At 44.8% G+C, this 23,259-nt stretch overlaps 1 protein-coding gene across 2 annotated transcripts; it reads left to right on the top strand.

The window, feature by feature from the left end:
- Positions 1-4,461: 4,461 nt before the first annotated feature.
- Positions 4,462-21,318, top strand: DIO1 (iodothyronine deiodinase 1). Of its 2 annotated transcripts, none has more exons than XM_082359066.1 (4): positions 4,462-7,554; positions 15,130-15,273; positions 18,252-18,451; positions 20,250-21,318. In XM_082359066.1, exons 1-4 carry the CDS (start codon positions 7,191-7,193, stop codon positions 20,316-20,318), a joined length of 777 nt encoding a protein of 258 aa, XP_082215192.1. In that variant the 5' UTR covers positions 4,462-7,190; the 3' UTR covers positions 20,319-21,318. The 2 variants fall into 2 exon arrangements, with proteins under 2 accessions (XP_082215192.1, XP_082215193.1); XM_082359067.1 differs by having other exon boundaries at positions 4,468-7,527.
- The last annotated feature ends 1,941 nt before the right edge of the window (positions 21,319-23,259 follow it).

Below are 23,259 nucleotides of genomic sequence, written 5' to 3'. Positions count from 1 at the left end.
TCTACTGGGGGCTGGTCACATAGTCATCCTCTGTCTAGCATGTACCTAAATTCCAAATTCCCAGAGGAAAGCAGGTTTTCACAGTAGCTAAAATGTGAAAGGAACCCAAATGTCCATCAACAGATGAAGGGATAAGCAAATGTTTTATATACATACAATGGAATATTATTCATCCTTAAGAAAGAAGGAAATTTCACAGTATGCTACCACATGGAAGAAACTTGAGGACTATGCTAAGTGAAATAAGACAGTCATAAACAGATAAGTACTGTATAATTCCACTTATATTAAGTACTTACAGTAGTCAAAAATCATAAAGACAGAAAATGTAATGGTGGTTGCTAGGAGCTAGCAGGAGGAGGGAACGGAGGATTATTGTTTAATGAGTATCATTTCAGTTTTACAAGATGAAAAGAGTTATGGTGATGACTGCACAACAATGTGGATATTCTTAATGCCACTGAACTACACACTTAAAAATGGTTATAATGGTAAATTTTATGTTATGTGTATTTTATCACAATAAAAAAACAAATAAAAAAGTAATAGGGCCAGTGATTGTAGATGTAGATGATACAGTTCTAATAACTTTACATAACAACTCTTTCCAAAAAAAAAGGTAAGGGAATAGAAAAAGATACACTATGCTAACACTAATCAAAAGAGAGCTGGAATGACTATATTACTTTCAGACAGAGCAAACTTCAGAGCAAGGAAAATTATCAGGGATAAAGACATTTTATAATGATAAAGGGGTCAATTCTCCAAGAAGGCATAAGCTTTAATGTGTATGTGCCTAACAATAGAGCATCAAAATACATGAGGCAAAAACTGATAGAACTGAAAGGAGAAATAGACAAATCCACTCTTATAGTTGGAGACTTTAATACCCCTCTGTCAGAAATGGATGGATCTAGCAGGCAGAAAATCAGAAAGGGCATAGGAGAATTCAACAGCACCATTGGTCAACTGGATGTAATTAACATCTATAGACCACTTCACCCAACAACAGTGGAATACACATTCTTCTCGAGCTTACATGGAACATTCACCAAGATAGACAACATTTGAAGCCATAAAACATACCTTAACAAAACAAACAAAAAACAGAAATCATACAATGTACGCTGTCAGACCACAGTGGAATCAAACTAGAAATCAATAACAGAAAAATACTTGGGAAACTCCAGAATACTTGTAGATTAAACAAAACACTTCTAAATAACACAGGGCCAAATAAGAAACCTCAAGAGAAATTAAGAGATATTTTGAACTAAATGAAAATGAAAATACAACTTAACAACATTTGTGAGATGCAGCAGAAGTAGTACCTACAAGGAAATTAATAGCATTGAAAGCATATATTAGGAAAGAAAGGCCCAGGTTCAATCCCTGGTCGGGGAACTGAGATCCCATGAACAGTGCAGTGTGGCCAAAAAAAAAAAAAAAAAAAAGAGAGAGAGAAATCTAAAATCTAAGCTTCCACCTTAGCGATTTGGAAAAAGAAGAGAAAATTAAATTCAAAGTAGTCAGAAGAAAATAAATTAAAATTAGAGCAGAAATCAATGAAACTGGAAACAGGAAATCAATAGGGAAGATCCATGAACCAAAAGCTGGTTCTTTGAAAAGATCAATAAAATTGATAAACCAGGCTAAGTAAGAAAAAAAGAAAGAAGATGCAAGTTTCTAGTATCAGAAATGAAAGAAGGGACATCACTACCGATCCCATGGATATTAAAAGGATAATAAAGGGATACTAATAATTCTATACCCACATATGTGATAACATAGTAAAATGGACCAATTCTTTGAAAGACACAATCTGTGTAAACTGACACCAGAAGAAATAAACAATCTGAATAGGCCTATATCTTATTAAAGAATTTGAATAAATTAATAACCTTCCAAAACAGAAAAAGTACAGGCTCAGATAGGTTCACTGGGGAATTCTACCAAACAATTAAGGAAGAAATTATACCAATTTTCTACAATCTCATCCAGAAATTAGAAGGAGAGGGAATACTTCCTAACTCATTCTATGAAGCCAGCATTACCCTAATACCAAAACCAGACAAAGACATTACAAGAAAAGAAAATTAGAGGCCAATATCTTTCATGAATATAGATGCAAACATCCTCAACAAAATATTAGCAAATTGAATCCAACAATGATAAAAAAAATTATACATCATGACCAAGTGAGATTTATTCCAGATATATAAAGCTGGTTCAACATTAAAAAATCAATTAATGTAATCTATTACATAAAAAGCCTAAAGAATAAGAATCACATGATCATATCAATACATGCAGAAAAAGCATTTGACAAAATTCAACACCCCTTAATTATAAAAATTCCCAGCAAACTAGGAATAAAGGGGGAACTTCCTCAACTTGATAAAGAACGTCTACAAAAAACCTACAGCTAACATCATAGTTAATGATGTTACAACTAGAAGCTCTCCTGCTAAGATCAGGAATAAGGCAAGAATATACCCTGATGATTTGCAAACTGGCCCCCTTACATGGAAGGCAGGGAGAGACCAAAGAAAGAGGCAGATCACTCCAGATTGGTAGGTGGCAGGATGGCATTTTAAAAAAGCAAGGGGACTTACAAGGCTTGTCTTGGGCAGCCACAAGACAAGTAGATCTCTGAACACACCCACCATTATCTTAAAAGTTTATACAGAGGACTTAACTGGGTTCAGTCATATATACCATCCAGATGGTCTCAACATCACATTACTATCTCAGGCTGCATACTTGGGTAGCTTCTAGCATGGGGAAGGCAAGCAGAACACACATTCCAAAGACAGGGGAGGAGGTGAGGAGCTTCTGATTGCCCAAGTCCAGCTTACAGGTTAACCAGTGGTCATGTCCTCTCAGTAATCTCTTCCAATATCCCCTCTCACCACTCTCTCAACATCATACTGGAAGTCCTAGCTAATGCAATAAAAGAAAAGGAAATAAGTGTATACAGATCAGGAAGAAATAAATAAAGCTGTCTTTGCTCATAGATTACACAATTGTTTATGTAGAAAATCTGAATGGGGCTTCCCTGGCGGCGCAGTGGTTGAGAATCTGCCTGCCAACGCAGGGGACACGGGTTCGAGCCCTGGCCCGGGAAGATCCCACATGCCGTGAAGCAACTAACCCCGTGCGCCACAACTACTGAGCCTGTGCTCTAGAGCTGGCGAGCCACAACTACTGAGCCCGCATGCTGCAACTACTGAAGCCCGCATGCCTAGAACCTGTGCTCTGCAACAAGAGAAACCACCACAACGAAAAGCCCGTGCACCACAACGAAGAGTAGCCCCCGCTCGCTGCAATTAGAGAAAGCCCGTGCACAGCAAGGAAGACCCAACACAGCCAAAAATAAATAAATAAAATAAATAAATTTTAAAAAAGAAAATCTGAATGAATTGACCAAAAAACTACTGGAACTAATAAGTGATTATAGCAAGTTTGCATGATACAAGGCTAATGCACAAAAGTCAATTGCTTTCCTATATACCAGCAATGAACAACTGGAATCTGAAATTAAAAATCATAATACCATTTACATTAGCACCCCCCACAATGAAATACTTAGGTATAAATCTAACAAAATATGTAGAAGATCTATACAAGGACACCTATAAAACTCTGATAAAAGAAATCAAGGAAGAGCTAAATAAATGGAGAGATATTCCATGTTCATGAATAGGAAGACTCAATATTGTCAAGGTGCCAGTTCTTCCTAACTTAATCTATAGAGTCAACACGATACCGAACGAAATCCGAGCAAGTTATTTTGTGGATATTGACAAACAAACTGATTTCAAAGTTTATACAGAGAGGCAAAAGACCCAGAATAGCTAGCACAATATTGAAGGAGAAGAACAAAGCTGAAAGACTGACACTACTTAACTTCAAGACTTAATTTAAAGATATAGTAATCAAGAGAGTATGATATTGGCAAAAGAATAGACAAATAGGTCAATGGAAAGACGAGAGAGTCCAGAAACAGACCCACACAAATATAGCCATGTAATCTTTGACAAAGGAACAAAGGCAATACAAAGGAGAAAAGAAAGTCTCTTTGACAAATGGTCTGGAACAACCAGACAGCCACATGCAAGAAAAATGAATCTAGGCACAGACCTTACACCTTTCACAAATATTAACTTGAAATGGATCTTAGACCTAAATATAAAACACAAAACCATAAAACTTGCAGATAACACAGGAGAAAAACTAGATGACCTTGAGTTTGGTGATGACTTTTAGATACAACACCAAAGTCACAATTCATGAAAAAAGAATTAAGTTGGACTTCATTAAAATTAAAAACATCTGCTCTGAAAAGGACACTGTCAAGAGGCTGAGAAGACAAGCTACAGACTGGGAGAAAATGTTTGCAAAAGACATAGCTGATAAAGGACTGTTATCTAAAGTAAACGAAGAACTCTTAAAACTCAATGATTAAAAAAAGAACAATCTGATTTAAAAATGAGCAGAAGATTGGAACAGACACTTCACCAAAGAAGATATACAGATGGCAAATAAATATATAAAAAGATGCTTAACATCATATGCCATTAGGGAATTGCAAATTAAAACAAGTGAGATACCATTATGTACCTCTTAGAACGGCCAAATTTCAGAACACAGACACCATCAAATGCTGGTGAGGATGTGGAACAACAGGAACTCTCATTCATTGATGGTGGGAATATAGAATGGTGCATCCACTTTAGAAGACAGTTTGGCAATTTCTTACAAAACTAACCATACTCTTACCATATGATCCAGCAATTGTGTTCCTTTGTATTTACCCACATGAGTTGAAAACTTAGGTCCACGAAAAAACCTCACACAGATATTTATGGCAGCTGTCTTAGTCCATTCAGGCTGCTATAACAGAATACCATATATAGACTGGGTAGATTATAAACAACAGAAATTTATTTCTCACAGCTTTGGAGGCTGGGAAGTCCAAAATCAAGGGATCAGTAGATTTGGTATCTAGTGAGTGTCCACTTCCTGGTTCCTAGACAGCCACCTTCTTGTTGCATCCTCACATGGTGAAGGGGCAAGGGAGCTCTCTGGGGTCTCTCTTATAAGGGCACTAATCCCATTCACTAGGGCTCTACTGTAATTATCTAATCACCTCACAAAGACTCCACCTCCAAATACCATCTTTAGGGCTTAGGTTTCAACACATGAATTTTGGGGAGATACAAACATTCAGGCTATAGCAGCAGCTTTATTCATAATTGCCCAAATTTGGAAACAACCAAGATGTCCTTTATTAGGTGAATAGATGAACTGTGGTACATCCAGACAATGGAATATTCTTCAATAATGAAAAGAAATGAGCTATCAAGTCATGAAAAGACATGCAGGTTTCTTAAATGCATATTACTAAGGGTAAGAAACCAATCGGAAAAGGCTACATACTGTATGATTCCAACAATATGATATTCTGGAAAAGGTAAAACTATGGAAACACTGAAAAGATGAATGGTTGCCAGGGGAGAGGGAGGGATGAACAGGTGGAGCATAGAGGATTTTAGGGCAGCAAAACTATTCTTTATGATACCATAATGGTGGATACGTATATATCACATATTTGTCAAAACCCATAGATTGTACACCACCGAGAGTGAACTATAATGTAAGCTATGGACTTTGGGTGATAATGATTTGTTAACATAGGTTCATCAGTTGTAGCAGATGTACTACTCTGGGGGGATATGGATAAGTGCGGGAGGCTGTGCATGTGTGGAGGCAGGAGGTATATGGGAACTCACTGTACCTTCTGTTTAATTTGCTGTGAATCTAAAACTGCTCAAAAAATAGCCTATTTAAAAACAAACAACAACAAGAAAAAACAAGTAACACCAGGGATATAAGATTGCTTTGTACCTGGCAAAATGCTACATACACATGAGGGTTATTATGGCTTGAAGAGACAGGTGCCTGCACTTTGTGGGCACAGCATGTGGCATTTGCATTGAGATGCTCAGAAAGAGAACATCTTTTGGAGCCGGTTTTTCTTTCTCTAAATAAAGTTTGTGTGCTAGAGGCCAAGGTTGACACTTTTTAGAGGTGACAGACACTTTCCTGTCATTCTTCCTTCTGCCCTAACACACAGGTATGTAAATGTCTCAGGAGGGGTAAACTTAAGCTTTGTGAATTAACTCCTTAGAAATTATTAATGGCAGAACTGGCCTGAGGCCACTTCCCCTCTCTGGGCCTCAGTTTCCCTGCTTAAAACAGAAAGTGGTTTTCGATGTTTTCTAAGACACTTTCCCTCTCTGAGCTTCTGTGATTCTTCTCTCAGTTTCTCCAATGAGCCAGGCTCTCTCTGGCTTGTAGTTCTTTGGACGTGTGGCTCCTTCCACCAGGACCACTGACCCCACTTGCCTGGTTTACTGCTTGCTCTTCTGTCTTTCTGGTTTCAGCATAGACGTCACTTCCTTGGGGAATTCCTCTTGGCCTCTCTATACAGAATAAGCTGCCCCTTCTCCATGCTCCCGTAGCCCCCACTCAACCTCCCTCTCTGTACTTAATACACTAAATGATAATTTTCTGTTTACTTGACCCTTCCCCGCTCTACACTGCACCCTGCCGAGAGCAGAGTGCTGTACTTATTACTCTACCCCCAGTGCTAAGTGGAGGCACAGTTCCAGATTTCCCAGTTCTGTCTACCTGGAGAGCTTCCAGACCCAGATCCTCTGGGAAGGGCTATGCCTCCAGAAACACTCAACCACCAGCTAGAAGCTGTGAGTGGGAAAAGCATCCTTCAGTGGGAAAGAACAATTTACGTTATTAAAAGACTACTTAACATTAGAACTTACAGCAGAGCCTTTCTAAAGAAACACAGAGTCCCTCTAAGTGTGACCTTTTAAAGCTTTTGTTTTTAAAATTTATCAGAGGGAGAATTTAAGATCTGAAGTTTCCCAGTCCAAGTATCTCCCAAAGGCTAAGGCAAAGAATCAGAAATGATCATCAGAACAGACCTTTAGCACCTGGCTTGGAATTTTCCATTCCACTGACAGGAAGGCAAACACCTTCTGTCCTGGCACCTTCTTCATGTCCGGGTTGGCTGCTGCTACCCTGCACCTTTGTTCAGCTCCACCCCTTGTGGCCCGGCGGTTTCCGCTCTGCCCACCGGCCTCAGAGCCAGCTCTGGCTCTGCCATAATGGGGCTGCCCCTGCCAGGGCTGTGGCTGAAGAGGCTCTGGGTGCTCTTTCAGGTGGGCCTGCACGTGGCCATGGGCAAAGTGCTTCTGACACTGTTTCCCGGGAGAGTCAAGCAGAACATCCTGGCCATGAGTGAGAAGACTGGCATGGCCAAGAATCCCCACTTCTCCTATGAAAACTGGATCCCCACTTTCTTCAGTGCCCAGTATTTCTGGTTCATCCTGAAGGTCCGTTGGCAGCGACTGGAGGACATGACGGAGCAAGGGGGTCTAGCCCCAAACTGCCCCGTGGTCCGCCTGTCAGGACAGAGGTGCAACATCTGGGACTTCATGCAAGGTCAGGAGGCTGGTCCACGCTTGAGAGGTGCTTGGATGGGGGTGCTTGATGGGGGTTGGCAGGGGGGTTGGAGAGCCTGAATGCTACTAATCCAGCTGCTCCTTTTCTGGCTTCTTGTCCTCTCCCCACTTCCTGAAACTAGCACCTTTCCTGGGTTCTGTTCTTCTAAGTGGCATCATCCCCTTCCCAGGTAATCAAACTGCAAACCAGCCACACTGGCTGTCAGCTCCTTCAGCACCTCTCTTACTGCACAGTCACTCTGCCTGGGATGCTCTTCACTGCCACCCCACCCCAACCCCCAACCCCCCACCTGGTCCACTCCTGTTCATCCTTCAGGCTCTTGCTCAGTGACATTTCCTGCGACAAGCCAACCCCCGGTCCCCTGGACTAGGTTACTCCCTCTTCTATGCTTAACATCCTAAACTTTTCTTTATCACACCCATTGTGGTTTGTAATTATGTGTGGGTATTTGATAAATGTCTGTCCCCTTCACTAGCCTGCAAGCTCTGTGCAGGTGGAGATCATGCCTCTAACTCACTATTGGGTCCCCCTGGCTGCTGCTGGCTCATGGTAGTTGCTCGGTAAATATTTGTTGAAGATCTCTCTCTCTCTCTCTCTCTCTCTCTCTCTCTTCCAGGTAAACCAGCTCTATTTGGGTTCTTAAAGGCCTCTCTGGTCAGTTTTCTCTTTTTGTCCTTCCTCCTCCCCGTCTTGCCCTCTCTTCCCACCAAACTTGTGGATGGCTGCCAGATTCCCCTTCCACAAGCACATCCCTGGATGACTGGTACCCCAGCTCACCAACCTTCAGCAGCCCCCATCTGCACTTGGGATGAAACCCAAGCTCAACCTTGTGCTGAAGGTCCTCCCTGATCTGACTCCAGTTTTTCTTCCCAACTTCACCTGCAGGCTTCCCCTCAGGCCCACTGCCTCCAGATGAACTGCTGGTTCTTGTACATCCCTTGTGCTTGCCCTTCTCTTTGCCTTTGCTGATGTTGTTGGCCCTTCCCCTCTGTCACCAACACTCCTCATCGTCAGGTTCCTGCTCTCGTGCCTCCCCCTGTGAAGCCAGCTCAGATCCCTACACTGAGGCCCGCTCTCCCTCCCTTCTGAACTCATGGATCTCTGCTTGCACCTCTCCTGGACATTGATCCTTCCTACCCAGCACCTGGCTACCGAAGCTCAAGTGTCATCCTTCTGCCCAGTGGGGAGGCTTGGGACAGGGCTGTGTCTGATTCATCTCTGAATTCCCCGGGTAGAGACACAGCAGAGTAGAGAAGGTCCCTGAGGCAGCTGGCTAATCTAGTGATTTTCAAAGCGTGTTTTTTGGAACCCAAATCCCACACATGTGCTTTACTACATAGAGTTCCCTGGTCAAAATAGTTTGGGAAACACTGCATACTATACTCTCCTCCTGGAAGTTCATCGTGCTAATCTAGTGATTTTCAAAGCGTGCTTTTTGGAACCCAAATCCCACACATGTGCTTTACTACATAGAGTTCCCTGTTCAAAATAGTTTGGGAAACACTGCATACTATACTCTCCTCCTGGAAGTTCATCGTGCACATGAACATATAAAGGGCTCCAAGACACCCTGAAGCTTAAAAACAAACAAAACTTGAAAAAACTTTAACACAGCACTGACTAATTTTCCTAACATACACATACAACTCCCCACTCTCCACCAGAGGAAAATCTTATCATCATCATATTCGTTCCAAAGAACAACCTCTGGGAAATGCTGACCTGATCCAATGCTCTCATTTTAAAACGGAAATGGAGGAAACTGAGAGCAAAGGTTACAGGGACAGTGAGAGACCAAGTCAGACCCAGAATCAGGGCTTCTTCACCCTGTTTTTTCAATACACCTCAACAGACATTTGTGAGTGCTCCTTACGAGCCAGACCCCTAGCTAGATGCCAGGGACTCAGAGCTAGGAAAGAGCTTGCTGTTTTGCTTGAGGAACGTATGGTTCCACGGAACAGACAGATGTAATAAACAAATCCGTACAGTTCCATGAGGCGGGCAGACAAAGGTATGAACTTTGCCTACAGGGCTTGGAAGATTTCCTGGAGGAGGTGGCTTTGAAGTTAGGCCTTGAAGAATGAGTAAGATTTTTATAGCTTGAAAAGAATGTTTCAATCAGACGGAAGGGGAAGAGTTTTTTGCTCATGACTTTAAACCATTGTGCTGAAATGACCTCTATTTATTCAATAAACATTCACTAAGTGACCACTGATAATAAGAGCAATGAGAATAATAGCTAATCTTTACTGTGCGTCTACCTCGTGCCAAGCACTGTGATAGAACCAGGCCAATTTGCTGACTTTTGATGGTCTAGTAATCAGTTCCATGAAAGCCAACTTGCCTCACAGCCAATTCACAGCATTCACTTGCTTATTTTAACAGTTTACTTTCCAGTGAGCCAGTGTACGTTTTAAAGACTGTTCTATTTGTCTCTGCTCCCTGCTGCTACACCTGAAACTGAAGATGGAGAGAGAAGGAGTCTGAGAGACAAAAGAAAACTCTATTTATAAAATAGGGTTGGCTTTCAGCACATTGGCCCAGAGTCCCCTGAAATAATAGATACTGACGACACAGAAATCAACACAACTGGAAGATCTCATAACTCACAGAGGGAGATGATGGAGTGGGAGAGGGAACCCAGCAGTTCTGGGAGGAGTCGGGTGGGGTAGGAAGGTGGTCAGGGGAAGTTTTCCTGGAGACGAGGATGGTGAGCTGATGGTCTAGGGACCGAAGCCTTGAGGTGGGTGAGGAAGAGGAGAGTGGTGACCAGAGCAGCGCAGAGGGGAGGAGCAGCAGAGGTCTGATATGTGGAGGGGCTTCAGTCAAGTTTGGCAGAAGTGGGGTGTGGGAGGTATGAAGGAGTGAAGAATGAGGCTGGAGACATCATCAGGGATCAGAGCTTGTGGGGCCTCATGCGTCTTAGCAAAGAGGGTATCCTTTATCCTGTTTTGGTGAGTTCTAGAAGGATTTTCAAGCAGGAAGTTAACATGATCAGTTCTGCTTATTAGAAAGATATTCTGTAAGTGTTTTGGAAACCCACCAGTTCACTAAAAAGCTCTGTTGTATGCTTTAGGTATAAATATGAACTCATTTTAGAGCCATAGACTGGAAAGTCTGGAAAACTCTTTACAGATAATCTAAAGCAACCTTTACATTTTTCAGATGCAAAGGCCCAGGAAGGTAAAGGACTTGCTCAGAGTCACACAGAGAGTTCCTGTAGAGTGAGAACCAGATTTGAGCCTTATGAATCTCAGCTAGTGTACATTCTGTTGTTGGATAAAACAACAGAGGCTCAGAGAAATTCCCAGCCACCTCTTATCCTCTGCATGTACATGCACACACAAGACATACACACACTCTCAGACACACATGCACTGCAAAACATTGATTAACTGGCATGTTGGGGTAGAAGGCAAGTCCGGATGATTTCTTTTCTTGGAACCTAGCGGTTAATCTGAAACAGGATTTATTTCAGCCCCCATTTAAAATCTTCTAAAATCTCTCCAAGTATACTTATGAGGGGTCAACTATAAACTGGCTTTCTCTGCTGAGAGAGCCTGGCGTGGAGAGTTGATTTACTGGTTTGGGGGTCAACCAGTAAGTTAACCAATGGTGGGTTCGAGTCTAGTGCTACCACAGAGCTGTTTTCCCACTTATACAAACAAGCTGGACTTGACAGTCCTTGCCTGATGTTCTTGAACTGGTGTCCTCTGCACTGTGGCCTGTGGACATGGGCAGGGTGCCAGCCCCCGGTACAGACACCCACTTGCACCCATCCTTCCTCTCTCTGCTACCAGGAAAGCAGGGAACTAAGTTTAAACTTTGCCCTCAGTACTGGTCACTGCACCCAGACACACTATAAATAATTAAACAAATGGCTCTGTTTCTTCCAGTGTCCGAACCAGTGGATGTTGAAATTTTTTTTCCAATTAAGAACAAAATTCCAGACAGCTCATAGTTTGCACAGGTCCTGACCTTAAATCTCCTCTGTTCTTATCTGAAGGGTGACTCCCTGGGGTCACTGGAGGCCAGTGGCCGGCCACTTAGCCATGACTGGCCTCTGAGCCTCTCCTGCTGTGACCTGGGCAAACCCTTCACATGGGTGAGGATGCAACCAACTGAGGCCCTCTCAATGCCTCCTAGGGCCTCCTATGAGGAAATCTGTGAGACAAGGACAAGGAGAACTTTGTTTCTCCAGAGAAACTGGCCTGCTTCCTCCTCAGGTACTGAAAAATGAGGAATATATAAGCAATCATGTTTCTCCTTTTCCTTGGCCACCTGGAAACTCAGAGTCAAATGTTAGCTCAGTTATACTGAATGCATGAGATCTGTTCTGTGCCTCCCAGAGGGCCATGGTTTTTAAAAATTTTTATTTGATATTTTATTATCATATGTATAAATAAATAATTTTATTTATTATATGTATAAGCTGCTTCAAATCCTTTGCAGAACGAGGTGAGGGAATAACTAACCCAATAAACCACAAGTAAGTTAAGATGCCCTCTTCTCCCCATCCATCAACAAGTCCTGTCAGTTCTACCTTTTCCCCTTCCCCACTGCACACAAACTAGCCCAGACTCCCATTATTTCTCATGTGGATTCCACCACCTCCCCCTAACTGCCTCCATTCTCAGCCTCAGTCCTTTTGCCATTGAGCAACCAGAGTGATCTTCAAGTGTAAGCTGATCATTTTTCATCTCACAGCCTACTGTAGCAGTCAGAGTTCTGCCTTGCAAGCAACAGAAACTCACTCTGATTTTCTTAGTCATACACATTTACACACGTACAAAGTGTATTAGAAAGATGTTGCAGGCTCCCCAGAATCACCCACAGCTGGAGCACTGGGCCTGGACCATCTTTTAGCATCAACAGTTGGGCCTGGAAGCTGCTGTCACTGTGGTTGCCATGGGAATTCGTCACCACTATAGGACTCCGCCATCCCTGATGGGGCACTACCACTGGGCCGTGGATGAATTCTACCATCTCAATAACTCCAGAATCAAAGAGCTATGTGAGAGAGTCCAATCAGCCTGGGTCACTGCCTGTGCCCTGGCTGCTGGGAGCGAGAATGGACCTGGCCCCCCTGCCTTCTACAGAGCAAGGCTGGGCACACTCCCCCATCAACAGTACACAAAATAGGGAATTCCAAGGAGGAAGGAGGGCTAGTGACTGAGCAGCCAAAATTGCAACAAATATCCACCATCCTTGCTTTATCTCCATGATGTCCCCTTGTACCTGGAAGAAAATCCAGATTCTATACAAGGCATAGGAGAGCCTGCCTGCTTTGGCCCATACCTACCTCTCCAGTCATGTCTCTCATTGCCCCTGGCCTGGTTCCAGTCACAGTGGCCTTGCAGGTCCTTGAACACACCAAGCTCTGTCCCTCTTTGGGCCTTTGGACATGGAGCCCCTTTGCCCGGAATGCTCTTCTCCTCCCTTTGCCCATATGTAGCTGGCTCTTTCCTGTTTCTCTGGATAAATGGCATCTCTTCAGAGGCCTCCCCCGACCCACCTGTCTCAAGGAGGTCACTCCTTTATAGTCTCTTTTGTGACACTTATCACAACCTGAAATTACGTCATTTATGCATGTGCTTCCTTCCTGCCTGTCTCCGCATTAAACAGAACTCCAGCTGCATGCAGGCAGAGACCTGCTGCTCTGGCTCTCTGCTGAATCCCCAGTGTGTGGCGGAGAACCTTGCACATTATGAGCGCTGAATAAATGCTTGTAATGGAATGAGAGTGTGCTTGATGTTGCGGATATGAGGAAGAATGAGGAATAGGCCCTACCCTCAGGTGCAATGTGTAGCCTGGGGGATACAGACACAAACCGTGTCACAGTGCGGGACCTGCCATGCTCTATCTAATAGGTGTATGGTAAGGGCTCAGCAATGTCAGCTCTGGGCATAAGTAGCCACAGGGTGCTAGCAGCTCCCTAGAGTTACCCCCAATCTAGGCTGGGGGAGTTACAGAAGACTCCCACCAGGGCTGACTTCATGGGCATGGGACCAGTGAATCATACAGGGTGCCATGTTCAGAAGGGCCCTGAGCTTGGGCTGAATGCTCTGCAGTAGCTGTCTTGAAATTCTTAATAGCTTTATCTTTAATTTGCATTTTGTAAGAGAAGACTTTTCCACAATGGAACATGCCCTGGAGACTTGGTGCCTTGGCTCACACAGGCTCCTGCTTCCCACAGCCTCCCTGCCCCCAACATGTTCTCTAAGGCCCACTCCTCCACTCCCAGTGCCCCAGCCTATCCAGCCTCATTCCTGCTCCCACCCAGTGACTGCTACCACTTTCTGGCCCCAGAGAGGGCCTGGACCAAGGTATGGGAAAGGTTAGGGTCAGATGTGGGCATCCCACCGCATCTCATACTAGGGCGTGGAGGTGGTCATCCCCAGCCTGGGCTGACAGCGCCATGAAGCAACTTGGCAAGTGACTGGGGGTGACATGGTGGGAGAAGCTTTTTGCCCCCACTCCCCTCATCAAGGTACCTAGCATGTCCCTGCATGGAGGTTGCAATAGTCTGTGGGTTGGGGTGATGGCAGGTAGGAAGATGATATGTCTGGCTCAGTTTCTGTGCTCCTGGCTGGGGCATGGTGTATTGGTCTGATGGCTGGAGGGAAAGGAAAGCTGGTAGCCAGCAGCCACAAGCACACATACACATGTGCACAGAGTTTGGGGGCTCCTGGGTGACTGCGAGAGTCTGCATTTGCCCTATGAATATCCCTGTGTCCAGGGGAGCATGACATTAAACAGCAACTAAAAAGCAGCATGCCAGGGCAAGAGAGATACTGCACAAGAAAACTTTATATTTTAATGTATTTAATGGCACTTTCTCCCACTTTTTGAACAAGGGACTCTGCATTTTCATTTTGCCCTGGCCCAGCCAATTATGCGGCCAGTCCCCACGCTTCACTCCCCTTTGTGGAGTCTCCTCCACTGCTCCCCACTTCACAGGGAGGAGATGAGAGCTAAGAACATAAGAGCTTACATTTATTGAGCACCTACTATGGGCAGGCACCATTTTAAGCCCTTTTCTGTTTTAACTTATTTAATCCTTAGAACAAGCCTATAAGGTAAGTATTGGTATTATGTCCATTTGTGGGTGAGGAAACTGAGGTGTTTTGAACGGAAAGAGCACCACATTGAGACTCTAGAAGCCACAATGTTCATTTTAACTCCATCATTGACCTGCTGTGTGACATGGAGCCAGCCTATAAACCAGGGGAAAAATATCACCCACCTTGTAGTACACTAATTACATCAATGAGAGAATAGATGTGTGCCTGCCTTATAAACTGCATGAAAGGGACTCTCCTCGTCATTATTTTAATTACCACCCAGTGAGTGCAGGTGGTCTGCTGAGACCACCTGATCGAATCCCCTCATTTTGGAGAGGAGTAAACTGGCTCCAGCCTCTGCTAAATCATGCGCTCTAGGCTTCCATCCCGCACTGTGCCCTGGCTCCATCTTAGAGGGGAAATAAAGGTAATAGAATGAAAGCAGGAGTGACGATGGTGCCTGCAAAAGAAATGCTGTGTGTCGATTATTGGTTGATCATGGTTCTATTTGTTTCAGGCAACAGGCCATTGGTGCTGAATTTTGGAAGTTGCACCTGACCTTCATTTATTTTCAAGTTTGACCAATTCAAGAGACTTATTGAAGATTTTAGTTCCATAGCAGATTTTCTCATCATTTACATTGAAGAAGCACATGCATCAGGTAAAAAAGAGATTTCCTGCCTCTACCTCTTCCCTCTCTCTCTCCCCCCTTTGCTCAAGGTTGGGGGTAGGGAGTAGAGGAGGAGAGAGAGAAAGAGCCGCTATTTGTTGAGGACCTACCATCTCCCAGTCCCTGCTAGGTTTACCCACCACTCGCTAACTCCACAGTCTGTGCTCTCAACTAGGCACACAGAGCAGAAAACCTGGAGTGACAGGTCTAGCTGGGAGAGCATCTAACATTCTGAATGGATAAATAGGGAAATCAAGGGAGAGGAGCTAATATGAGGACAATCACAAGGAATTTAGACCTGAAATGTCACAAGTGAAATGGCGGCTCTATAGCAATCTGTGAAATCCGTTCCAAGACTCTCCAAGCTCAAAGGGACTTTGTGGTTCATCTCGGACAGTGGTTCCCAAGCATTAGTGAGCACCAGAAGCACCTGGAGGGCTTGTTAAAGCAGACTTCTGGACCCCACCCCAGAGTTTGAGTTAGATCTGGGGTGGGGCCTGGGAATTTCCATCTCTAACCAGCTCCGGGTGACACTGAAGCTGCGGATTGGGGACCACACTTTGAGAGCCACTGCTCTGGGCCAGCTTCTACCTGGGGCTGGGATCCTTTCTTCAGCCCCTAATAGGTGATGACTCATCTTCATTACCTCATGGGAAATCTTGTTCCTTTGCTGCACAGCTCTGTTTGTGAGAAAGTCTTTCCTTACAATGGGCAGACATGTCCCTTCCTGAAACTTCTACAGCTTGGTCTAAGCCCCTTGAACTTTATAAGATGGTCAGACATATCCCGGTCTCCCTGATTTTCATGGGCACTGAACACATGAGTTTGGCCCAAGTCTCAAACCCAGAGATTGGAGAAGGCTCATGTGGCTGAGTGGAACGAGTCATTTACTCACCCATCTCCCCACAAGATGAGAGGCTGTTTTGATCATCTGTCACCCAGCACCTGGCACAGTACATGTCACAGAGTCAGTGCTCAGTAAAAGTTGGGTGAATAAGTGAGCATTTAGGCCAGTATTAGCCTTGCTGGCTTATCCATGTGTTGTAAGTATAGAGATTGCTATTGATTAGTTTTCAGCAAAGCTGGTCCAGCAGCCCTTTCTCCAGTGTGGTTCTTAGATCCCTCATGTCTGATCCATCTGGGTTGCTTGTTGAAAATGCATATTTCAGGGCCCCACCCTAGGCCCACTGCATCTTAATTCATATGCACCCAGAGGTTGGAGAACTGCTTTCAGCATAACACTGTGTTCATTTAGCTGGCCATTTCTATCCTCATTTAAGGCTTTGGGGCAACTTAAAATATTAGCATAGGGTAACAGGTACATGGAGGTTCATTAAACTGTTCTCTCTACTTTTATGTATATATGAACATTTCCAAAATAAAATTCAAAACAAACAGCATAGGTATCAGGAGAGCAAAGGCAAGCACAATGTGCCTCTTTGTTAAATACCCTTTGGGAGAGCAGCCGCCATCAATTAAAGAAAGAGAACTTGGGCACCTACAGGTGTCTGTGGTCTCCACGGTTGAGAAGAGGCGATGCCTTGATGTTCTCATAGCTGATGGCCAAAGCGCTGCCAAAGCTAATTTACCTGTGGGGTCAGCGCTGCTCAGTCTTTAGAGTGCACTTAAGTCACCTGGTGATCTTATAAAGATGCAGATTCTGGCTCAGTGGGGCTGCGGAGGGGCCTGAGACTTGGCATTTTTACTCAGCTCCCCAGGTGGTGCTGAGGCTGCTAGCCCAGGGACCACACTTGGAGTAATAAGGTGGTAGAGGATCCCGCGTCGATCTCTAAAAGTACACATTGCAAACTGCAACAAAAGGGGTTGGATCGTCCCAGAAATTGTTTCTGGTCCTGATACCTGTCTCCTCCCCCATTTCTCCTGGAATCAGACTGAGCAGGTTTAACCCTTTCCTGGACTCAGGGCTGTCCACCTCAAGCCACTGAGAAATTTCTCCTGAGAGCTGGGTTTCCTAGGGGAAGGGTACTGAGCAGAGAGGACTCTGAAGCACGGAGCAGGTGGAGCCAGTTCTGCTGATGGACTTCAGCAACTTATATTACCCTGGGAGGCAACTATTAGTATAAATGCAAGCCACGTGGCTTCTGAAAGAACCTTCTACCCAAGTAGAAGGGCAAGGCCAGTAGCAGTTTATGGTTATTTTTTCAACCTGGGGGCCCATTAGCTAATGAGTACCGTCTCTCTTTAAGTAGGCAGATGGGCACCTCGGCAAACGAGGCCAATTGAAAATCCCCTTCCATTTAAAGTGAAGCAGCTTAAATGGGTTTGGTTTGGGGGTGGGGGGGGGGCATCTCCAGAGCAAAGTAGTAGAATACCTGCAGTATAGAATGAAAACTGCAAAAAAAAAAAAAAAGAATGAAAACTGGCTTCTTTCCCACCTGTCTGCTATTTGGGGGCAGTCAGGCAAAATAAACCAATATCTTTCAAGTATCTACTATGAACCAGGCAGAGTACTGGGAATTCTATAATTTTCTCTCATGTAAGCCTCACAGCCATCTGCAATGTAGGTTCTGTTAATCCCATTTAACAGATGGGAAAACTGAGAATTTAAAGAGATTTAAACAGCTCACCCAATATCACACAGCTGGGTGTGTCAGGGAAGGCTTCCTGGAGGAGATGGTGTTACAGCAGTGGTTCTCAACTGAGGGTAATATTTGTCCTGCAGGGGACATTTGGCAATGTCTGAGACATTTTTGGTTGTCACCAATTGAAGGCAGGGGGACGCTACTGACATCTAGTGAGTAGAGACCAGAGATGATGCTCAATGCCTTACAACACACAGGACAGCCCCCATATCAAAGAATTATCTAGCCCAAGTTGTCAATAGTGCCAAAGTTGAGAAGTCCTCCATCTGCAACCCTCAGTTAAAAGTGTGTGTGGCGGGGGTGTATTTGGCCGGCAGGAAGTGGGTGCCATGCCTGTGGGGCTGCTGTCCGGCCTTTCTCTTACAGATGGCTGGGCTTTTAAGAACAACGTGGACATCAAGAATCACCAGCATCTCCAGGACCGCCTGCGGGCAGCCCGCCTGCTGCTGGACAGGAGCCCCCAGTGCCCCGTGGTGGTGGACACAATGAAGAACCAGAGCAGCCAGCTCTACGCAGCGCTGCCTGAGAGGCTGTACGTGCTCAAGGACGGCAGGATCCTGTACAAGGTGGTGACGTGGGGCAGGGCGCCAGAGAGGGCGAGGACAAAGACAGGGCTTTGTATCCATGCTCAGAGAAGGAAACTGCCTTGCCCAAGGCCACACTGCACAGGCTCTGATTTCAATTCCAAATCCTCTGGGATGGGATAGGAGTGGCAGGGTTTGAAGCTGCTAATCCCTGAGACAGGCCTGAACATGGAAGAGGGTGTAGAGGCCAGAAGAGAACCAACTCTGCAGTTAGGAGCTGGAAACGCTGAAGCAGGAATTCGAGACAGGGATTACGTCCAGGCTTCTTTTCTGGTGATCGTGTCACCACCCTTCAATGCTTCCAGCCTGGCGAGGGTGAGGGGAGTTAGCACAGCCTCCAACCCTGTGGGCACTGGTAGCCTCCCCTGAGAGGATGGAAATTAAGTTTTATAGCTGCTGAAGGGATTCAAGCCTTGGCAAGCACATGAAGCCCAGCCATGTGGATGCTCCTCTGCCCTTTGTAACGGAAGTGCCCCCGATTCTCCATTCATACCCTTCGCTAACGTGCCACAGTGCAACTGTTTTCACTCACCATGTTCATGTGGTCAGGCAGGCCCTACTCACACAGGTGAAACAAGCAACAACCTGCAGATGAATCCTCAGGGTGCTAAGGGTCACAGCACGAGGATTCAGGTCCTTCTTTTCCTCTCTCCTGCGACATGGTAGTAAAGTGGCACGACTGAGGCAAGCTAGGTACCGAGTCCCTACCCTGGAAAGTGCTGGAAACACAAACACAAATTTAAAATGGCCCACATCTTACCTCAAGGTGCTCACAGTTGAGGTGATAAGGAAGACACAAATAGAACGTTAACGTGGCCCGAGTGCTGTGAGACTCCAGAGCAGGCATCAGCAAAGCTTTTCTGTAAAAGGTCAGATAGTAAATATTTTCAACTTTGTGGGCCAAATAATCCCTGTCGAAATGATTCAGTTCTGCTGTTATAGCACAAAATCAGCACAGACAATATGTAAATGAAAGGGTGTGAGACATCAGGACAGATTTGGCTCTCAGACTATAAATTTTCTGAACGTCGGGGAAAGGTAGGCCTTTCAGAGGAGATGAAAACTGAAGCCAGCCATGTAAACATGGTGAGTGAAAACAATTGCAAATATAGGGGAGAGGGTGGGGAGAGGCATTGAGACACGTTAGGGAAGGGTGTGAATGTAGAATCGGGGGCACTTCTGTTACAAAGGGTTCATTCTGGACCAAGGAGTTTGGCCTACATCTTAGGGCAAAAGAGAGCCACTGAAGAATTTTGAGCAGGGGAGAGGCACAGTCAGATCCGTACTTTAGAAAGGTGATGGCCTATTGGGTGAAGAATGGATGGAGGGAACAGGGGCTGAGGACTGGGGGTGGGGGGAGGTGTGGCAGCTGCCCAAACAGAAGATGGAGAGGGCTGAACTGGGGCTGTGGGACTGGAGAGGCAGAGGTGGTTTGATGTAGAGTGGGCAGAACTTGATGTGAGAGGTGGAGAAGAAGATAAGGCTGGTCTGAAGGTCTGACTGTGGAAGAGAAGCTTATTTGTATAGACCCCTTTCTCCTTTTAAAACTATTCACTTTACCTGCTCTGGTTTTCCTCCTGCTTCTCTGTCCAGTCTTCCCATTAAGTGTTGGTGCCACTCCACATGGGTGATCTCAACCACCTCATGGGTGCCTGCCTTGACTACACCATCCTGATGACTCCCACATGTATATCACCAGCCCAGATTTCTCAATTAAGCTCCAGACCTACATATTCCTGCAAGGTGGAAATCTGGAAATGCTGACTCATTTCTCTTGCAGGGTAAACCTGGCCCTTGGAACTACCATCCAGAAGAAGTTCGTGCTGTTCTGGAAAAGCTCCACAGTTAATCTGGACAGATCCCCCAGTTCTAGGTGCTCGGCAAGAGGGCTCCTCAAGGCTTGGCTTGCCCCCCATCCCAGCTGACATTTACCTCTTGACCTGTGTCCCCAGCTGAATCACTAGCCCAGATTTTTCTTATCCAAGCAAACAACTGTTACAATGAGAAAATGAAGCTGCAAGTGAGCTGAGTGTTAAAGAAGGTACAACTCCACACTGCCCCCACCGTGGAGACCTTGTTCATTGCACAACGTCTCGGCGTGAGAGCAGGCGCACTCCCTGGGCTTCCTTCTGAACATCCAGCCACTCCACTATGGCATTCCTTAAATGAAGTAACTTCATTTTACGAAATTTGCCATTTATGGAATTGATAATTTAAGAACTAAATTGGTTTTTAGAACTAAGCATGGGGATAACTCCAGGTGTTTAGAGAGAGATGAGGAATTTAAAGAGAAAGGAGTAGGAATGGGAGCAGACAGTACAAATGGTAACCCTTCCCTTGCCAAAAGATTTAAACCAGAAAGTGGTGGGGGTGATGAGAGGTGAGTTTCCCTGGTAATATGTCTTCAATTCTACTGTAGAAGAGGAGGGTACTCACTTTACCATCTTTGAATATATTTCATAGAAGTCTGGCTCTCCATACCCGGGAATCTTCTACTATCTTCACTTACCAAGAACCACTTGCGGGGAGGACTGGCTTCCTAAAAACATTATAACCTTGACCAAACTAGACCATAGGCACTACAGAGCTGTCATTCAGTTATGCAGAAGCTCATATCTGAAATTCTGCTTCTCTGATTTCTTCACAAGTCTCCTAATGGTCATTTGTGTGAGATTACATCAGACTAATGGATAACCACCGATATTGATCTGTTTTAACTCTGCCTCTTTTCATATTTGTTTATGACGGCCACAGCCTAAAGTACACACAGCTGTGACTTGATTTGAAAGACAATGTTTTAAGATGCAGCAAGCTAATACAGAATGATTAAAAAATATCAGGCTATTTTAGATGGCTTCAGTGTGATCTTTACACTGTCTTTTCTAATGTGTGTCAGCTTGTTCTAGCTTTTATTATAGACCAATGTAATCTGATCAGCAAAAATAACATATGTTGGAAGGCCCTCCTTTGGAGGGAAGGACACTCAGTCTCTCTGTGTTACCTGTCTAACATGGTTTTGTCTTGTGGACTCCTTGCCAGACAATGTCCATATTGGAGTCAAATTACGTTCACAACATGACATAATAGAATGGACTTGGGAAGCATTTTTTCTAATATGAAAATACATTCTCCTTGGCTCTGCCTTAGTTGATACATGTTATTATTAATGTCGTTATTTTACTTTTTTTTTTTTTTTTTTTTAATTTATTTGTGGCTGTGTTGGGTCTTCGTTTCTGTGCAAGGGCTTTCTCCAGTTGCGGCAAGCGGGGGCCACTCCTCATCGCGGAGCGCGGGCCTCTCACCATCGCGGCCTCTCTTGTTGCGGAGCACAGGCTCCAGACGCGCAGGCTCAGCAATCGTGGCTCACGGGCCCAGTTGCTCCGCGGCATGTGGGATCCTCCCAGACCAGGGCTTGAACCCGTGTCCCCTGCATTAGCAGGCAGATTCGCAACCACTGCGCCACCAGGGAAGCCCCGTTATTTTACTTTTTAAAAAATAGTTGTTAATCATCTATCAGGCACAGGCACTTTCAGATATGTAGTCTTATTTAATCTCTATATATCGCAAAGAGGAGATTATTAGCCCCATTTTACAGATGAGGAAACCAAGGCTCAGAGTTAAGTAACTTGTGGAAGGTCTCAGAACCAGTAAGTAACAAGCTGAGATTCAAACCCCATCTCTAACTTCAAACCAGAGTCCTAGCTGTGCTCCCTGCTGGCTGTGTGACTTTGGTTAAGCTGCTTTTGTATCTTGAACTATTACAAAACAGGGTATGAATAGGGCCTACCCCACGGAGGATTCCTGAGTAAAGCACTCAGAACTGTGCCTGACTTGGAGAAAATGCCATCGAAGTGTTGGCTCTTATGGTTACCATCATTATTGTTCCACAACTGCCTCCTTGGGCCCCCTTCAATTCACATCTATAAGTGCATAGAAATATCCCAGTTTTAAACAAATAATAGTAGCTGGAACTGAGGAGTTTTCAGAAAGCTAAAATAGATCCCAAACATTCCAATTCAATTCTCTTCAATGTAATGCTTCAGACATTAATTGAGCACTGATTCTTTTCTGGGTGCTGAGTGATGATGCAAAGATGACAGAGTCCAGCTTTGGTCCTCCAGCAGCTTAACCTCCTAGGGCAGGGGGGATGGGGGTGGACATACACTGCAATAACCATAATTCAGGGTGGACTATGATGGGTTAGAGTGAAGACTGAAGCTCAGAGAGCACAGAGGAGAGAGCAACCCCTCTGAGCTGGGTGCGTCTAGGAAAGCTTTGTGGGGGTGGGAGCCTCTGGGCTTGGACTTCAAGGATCCCTAGGACTTCTATAATCTGGGATGGGAGCCTGAAGAGTATGGGAGGGAGAAGAGCATTCAAGTGGGCTAAACAACATGGGCAAAGGTGGGAAAAAAAACCTGCCCAGGAGACTGCAAGAGGTTTGAATCCAGTTCTAATTCATGATCAAGAAAGGGCTTTCCTATTTGAAGGTGACCTCTCTGGGTCTGGATAACAAGAATGATCTTGTTATCCAGAGGAAGTAAAAGAAGCTTGTTAATATGTCTTGTCCCACTCTGAGTACAGTTTGCATTAAGAACTTCAACTGATTTGAAGAATCTTCTTCAAAATACCATGCCGGTCTGCTTTCAGCGGGAGGGTTTACCTTTAGTTCACTTATTCTCTAAGGGTGATGACCTTTGTGGTACCTGGCTTTATGTGGGATTCTGAGCCTACACCCCATTCTAGCTGATGCAAGACGCTGCCTTATGTGCCTGGCAGGAGGCCCAGGAAAC

This window comes from Balaenoptera borealis, assembly GCF_965194805.1.
Source record: "Balaenoptera borealis genome assembly, chromosome: 1".
Lineage (NCBI taxonomy): Eukaryota > Metazoa > Chordata > Mammalia > Artiodactyla > Balaenopteridae > Balaenoptera > Balaenoptera borealis.
This window is presented reverse-complemented; position numbering and strand designations above follow the sequence as displayed.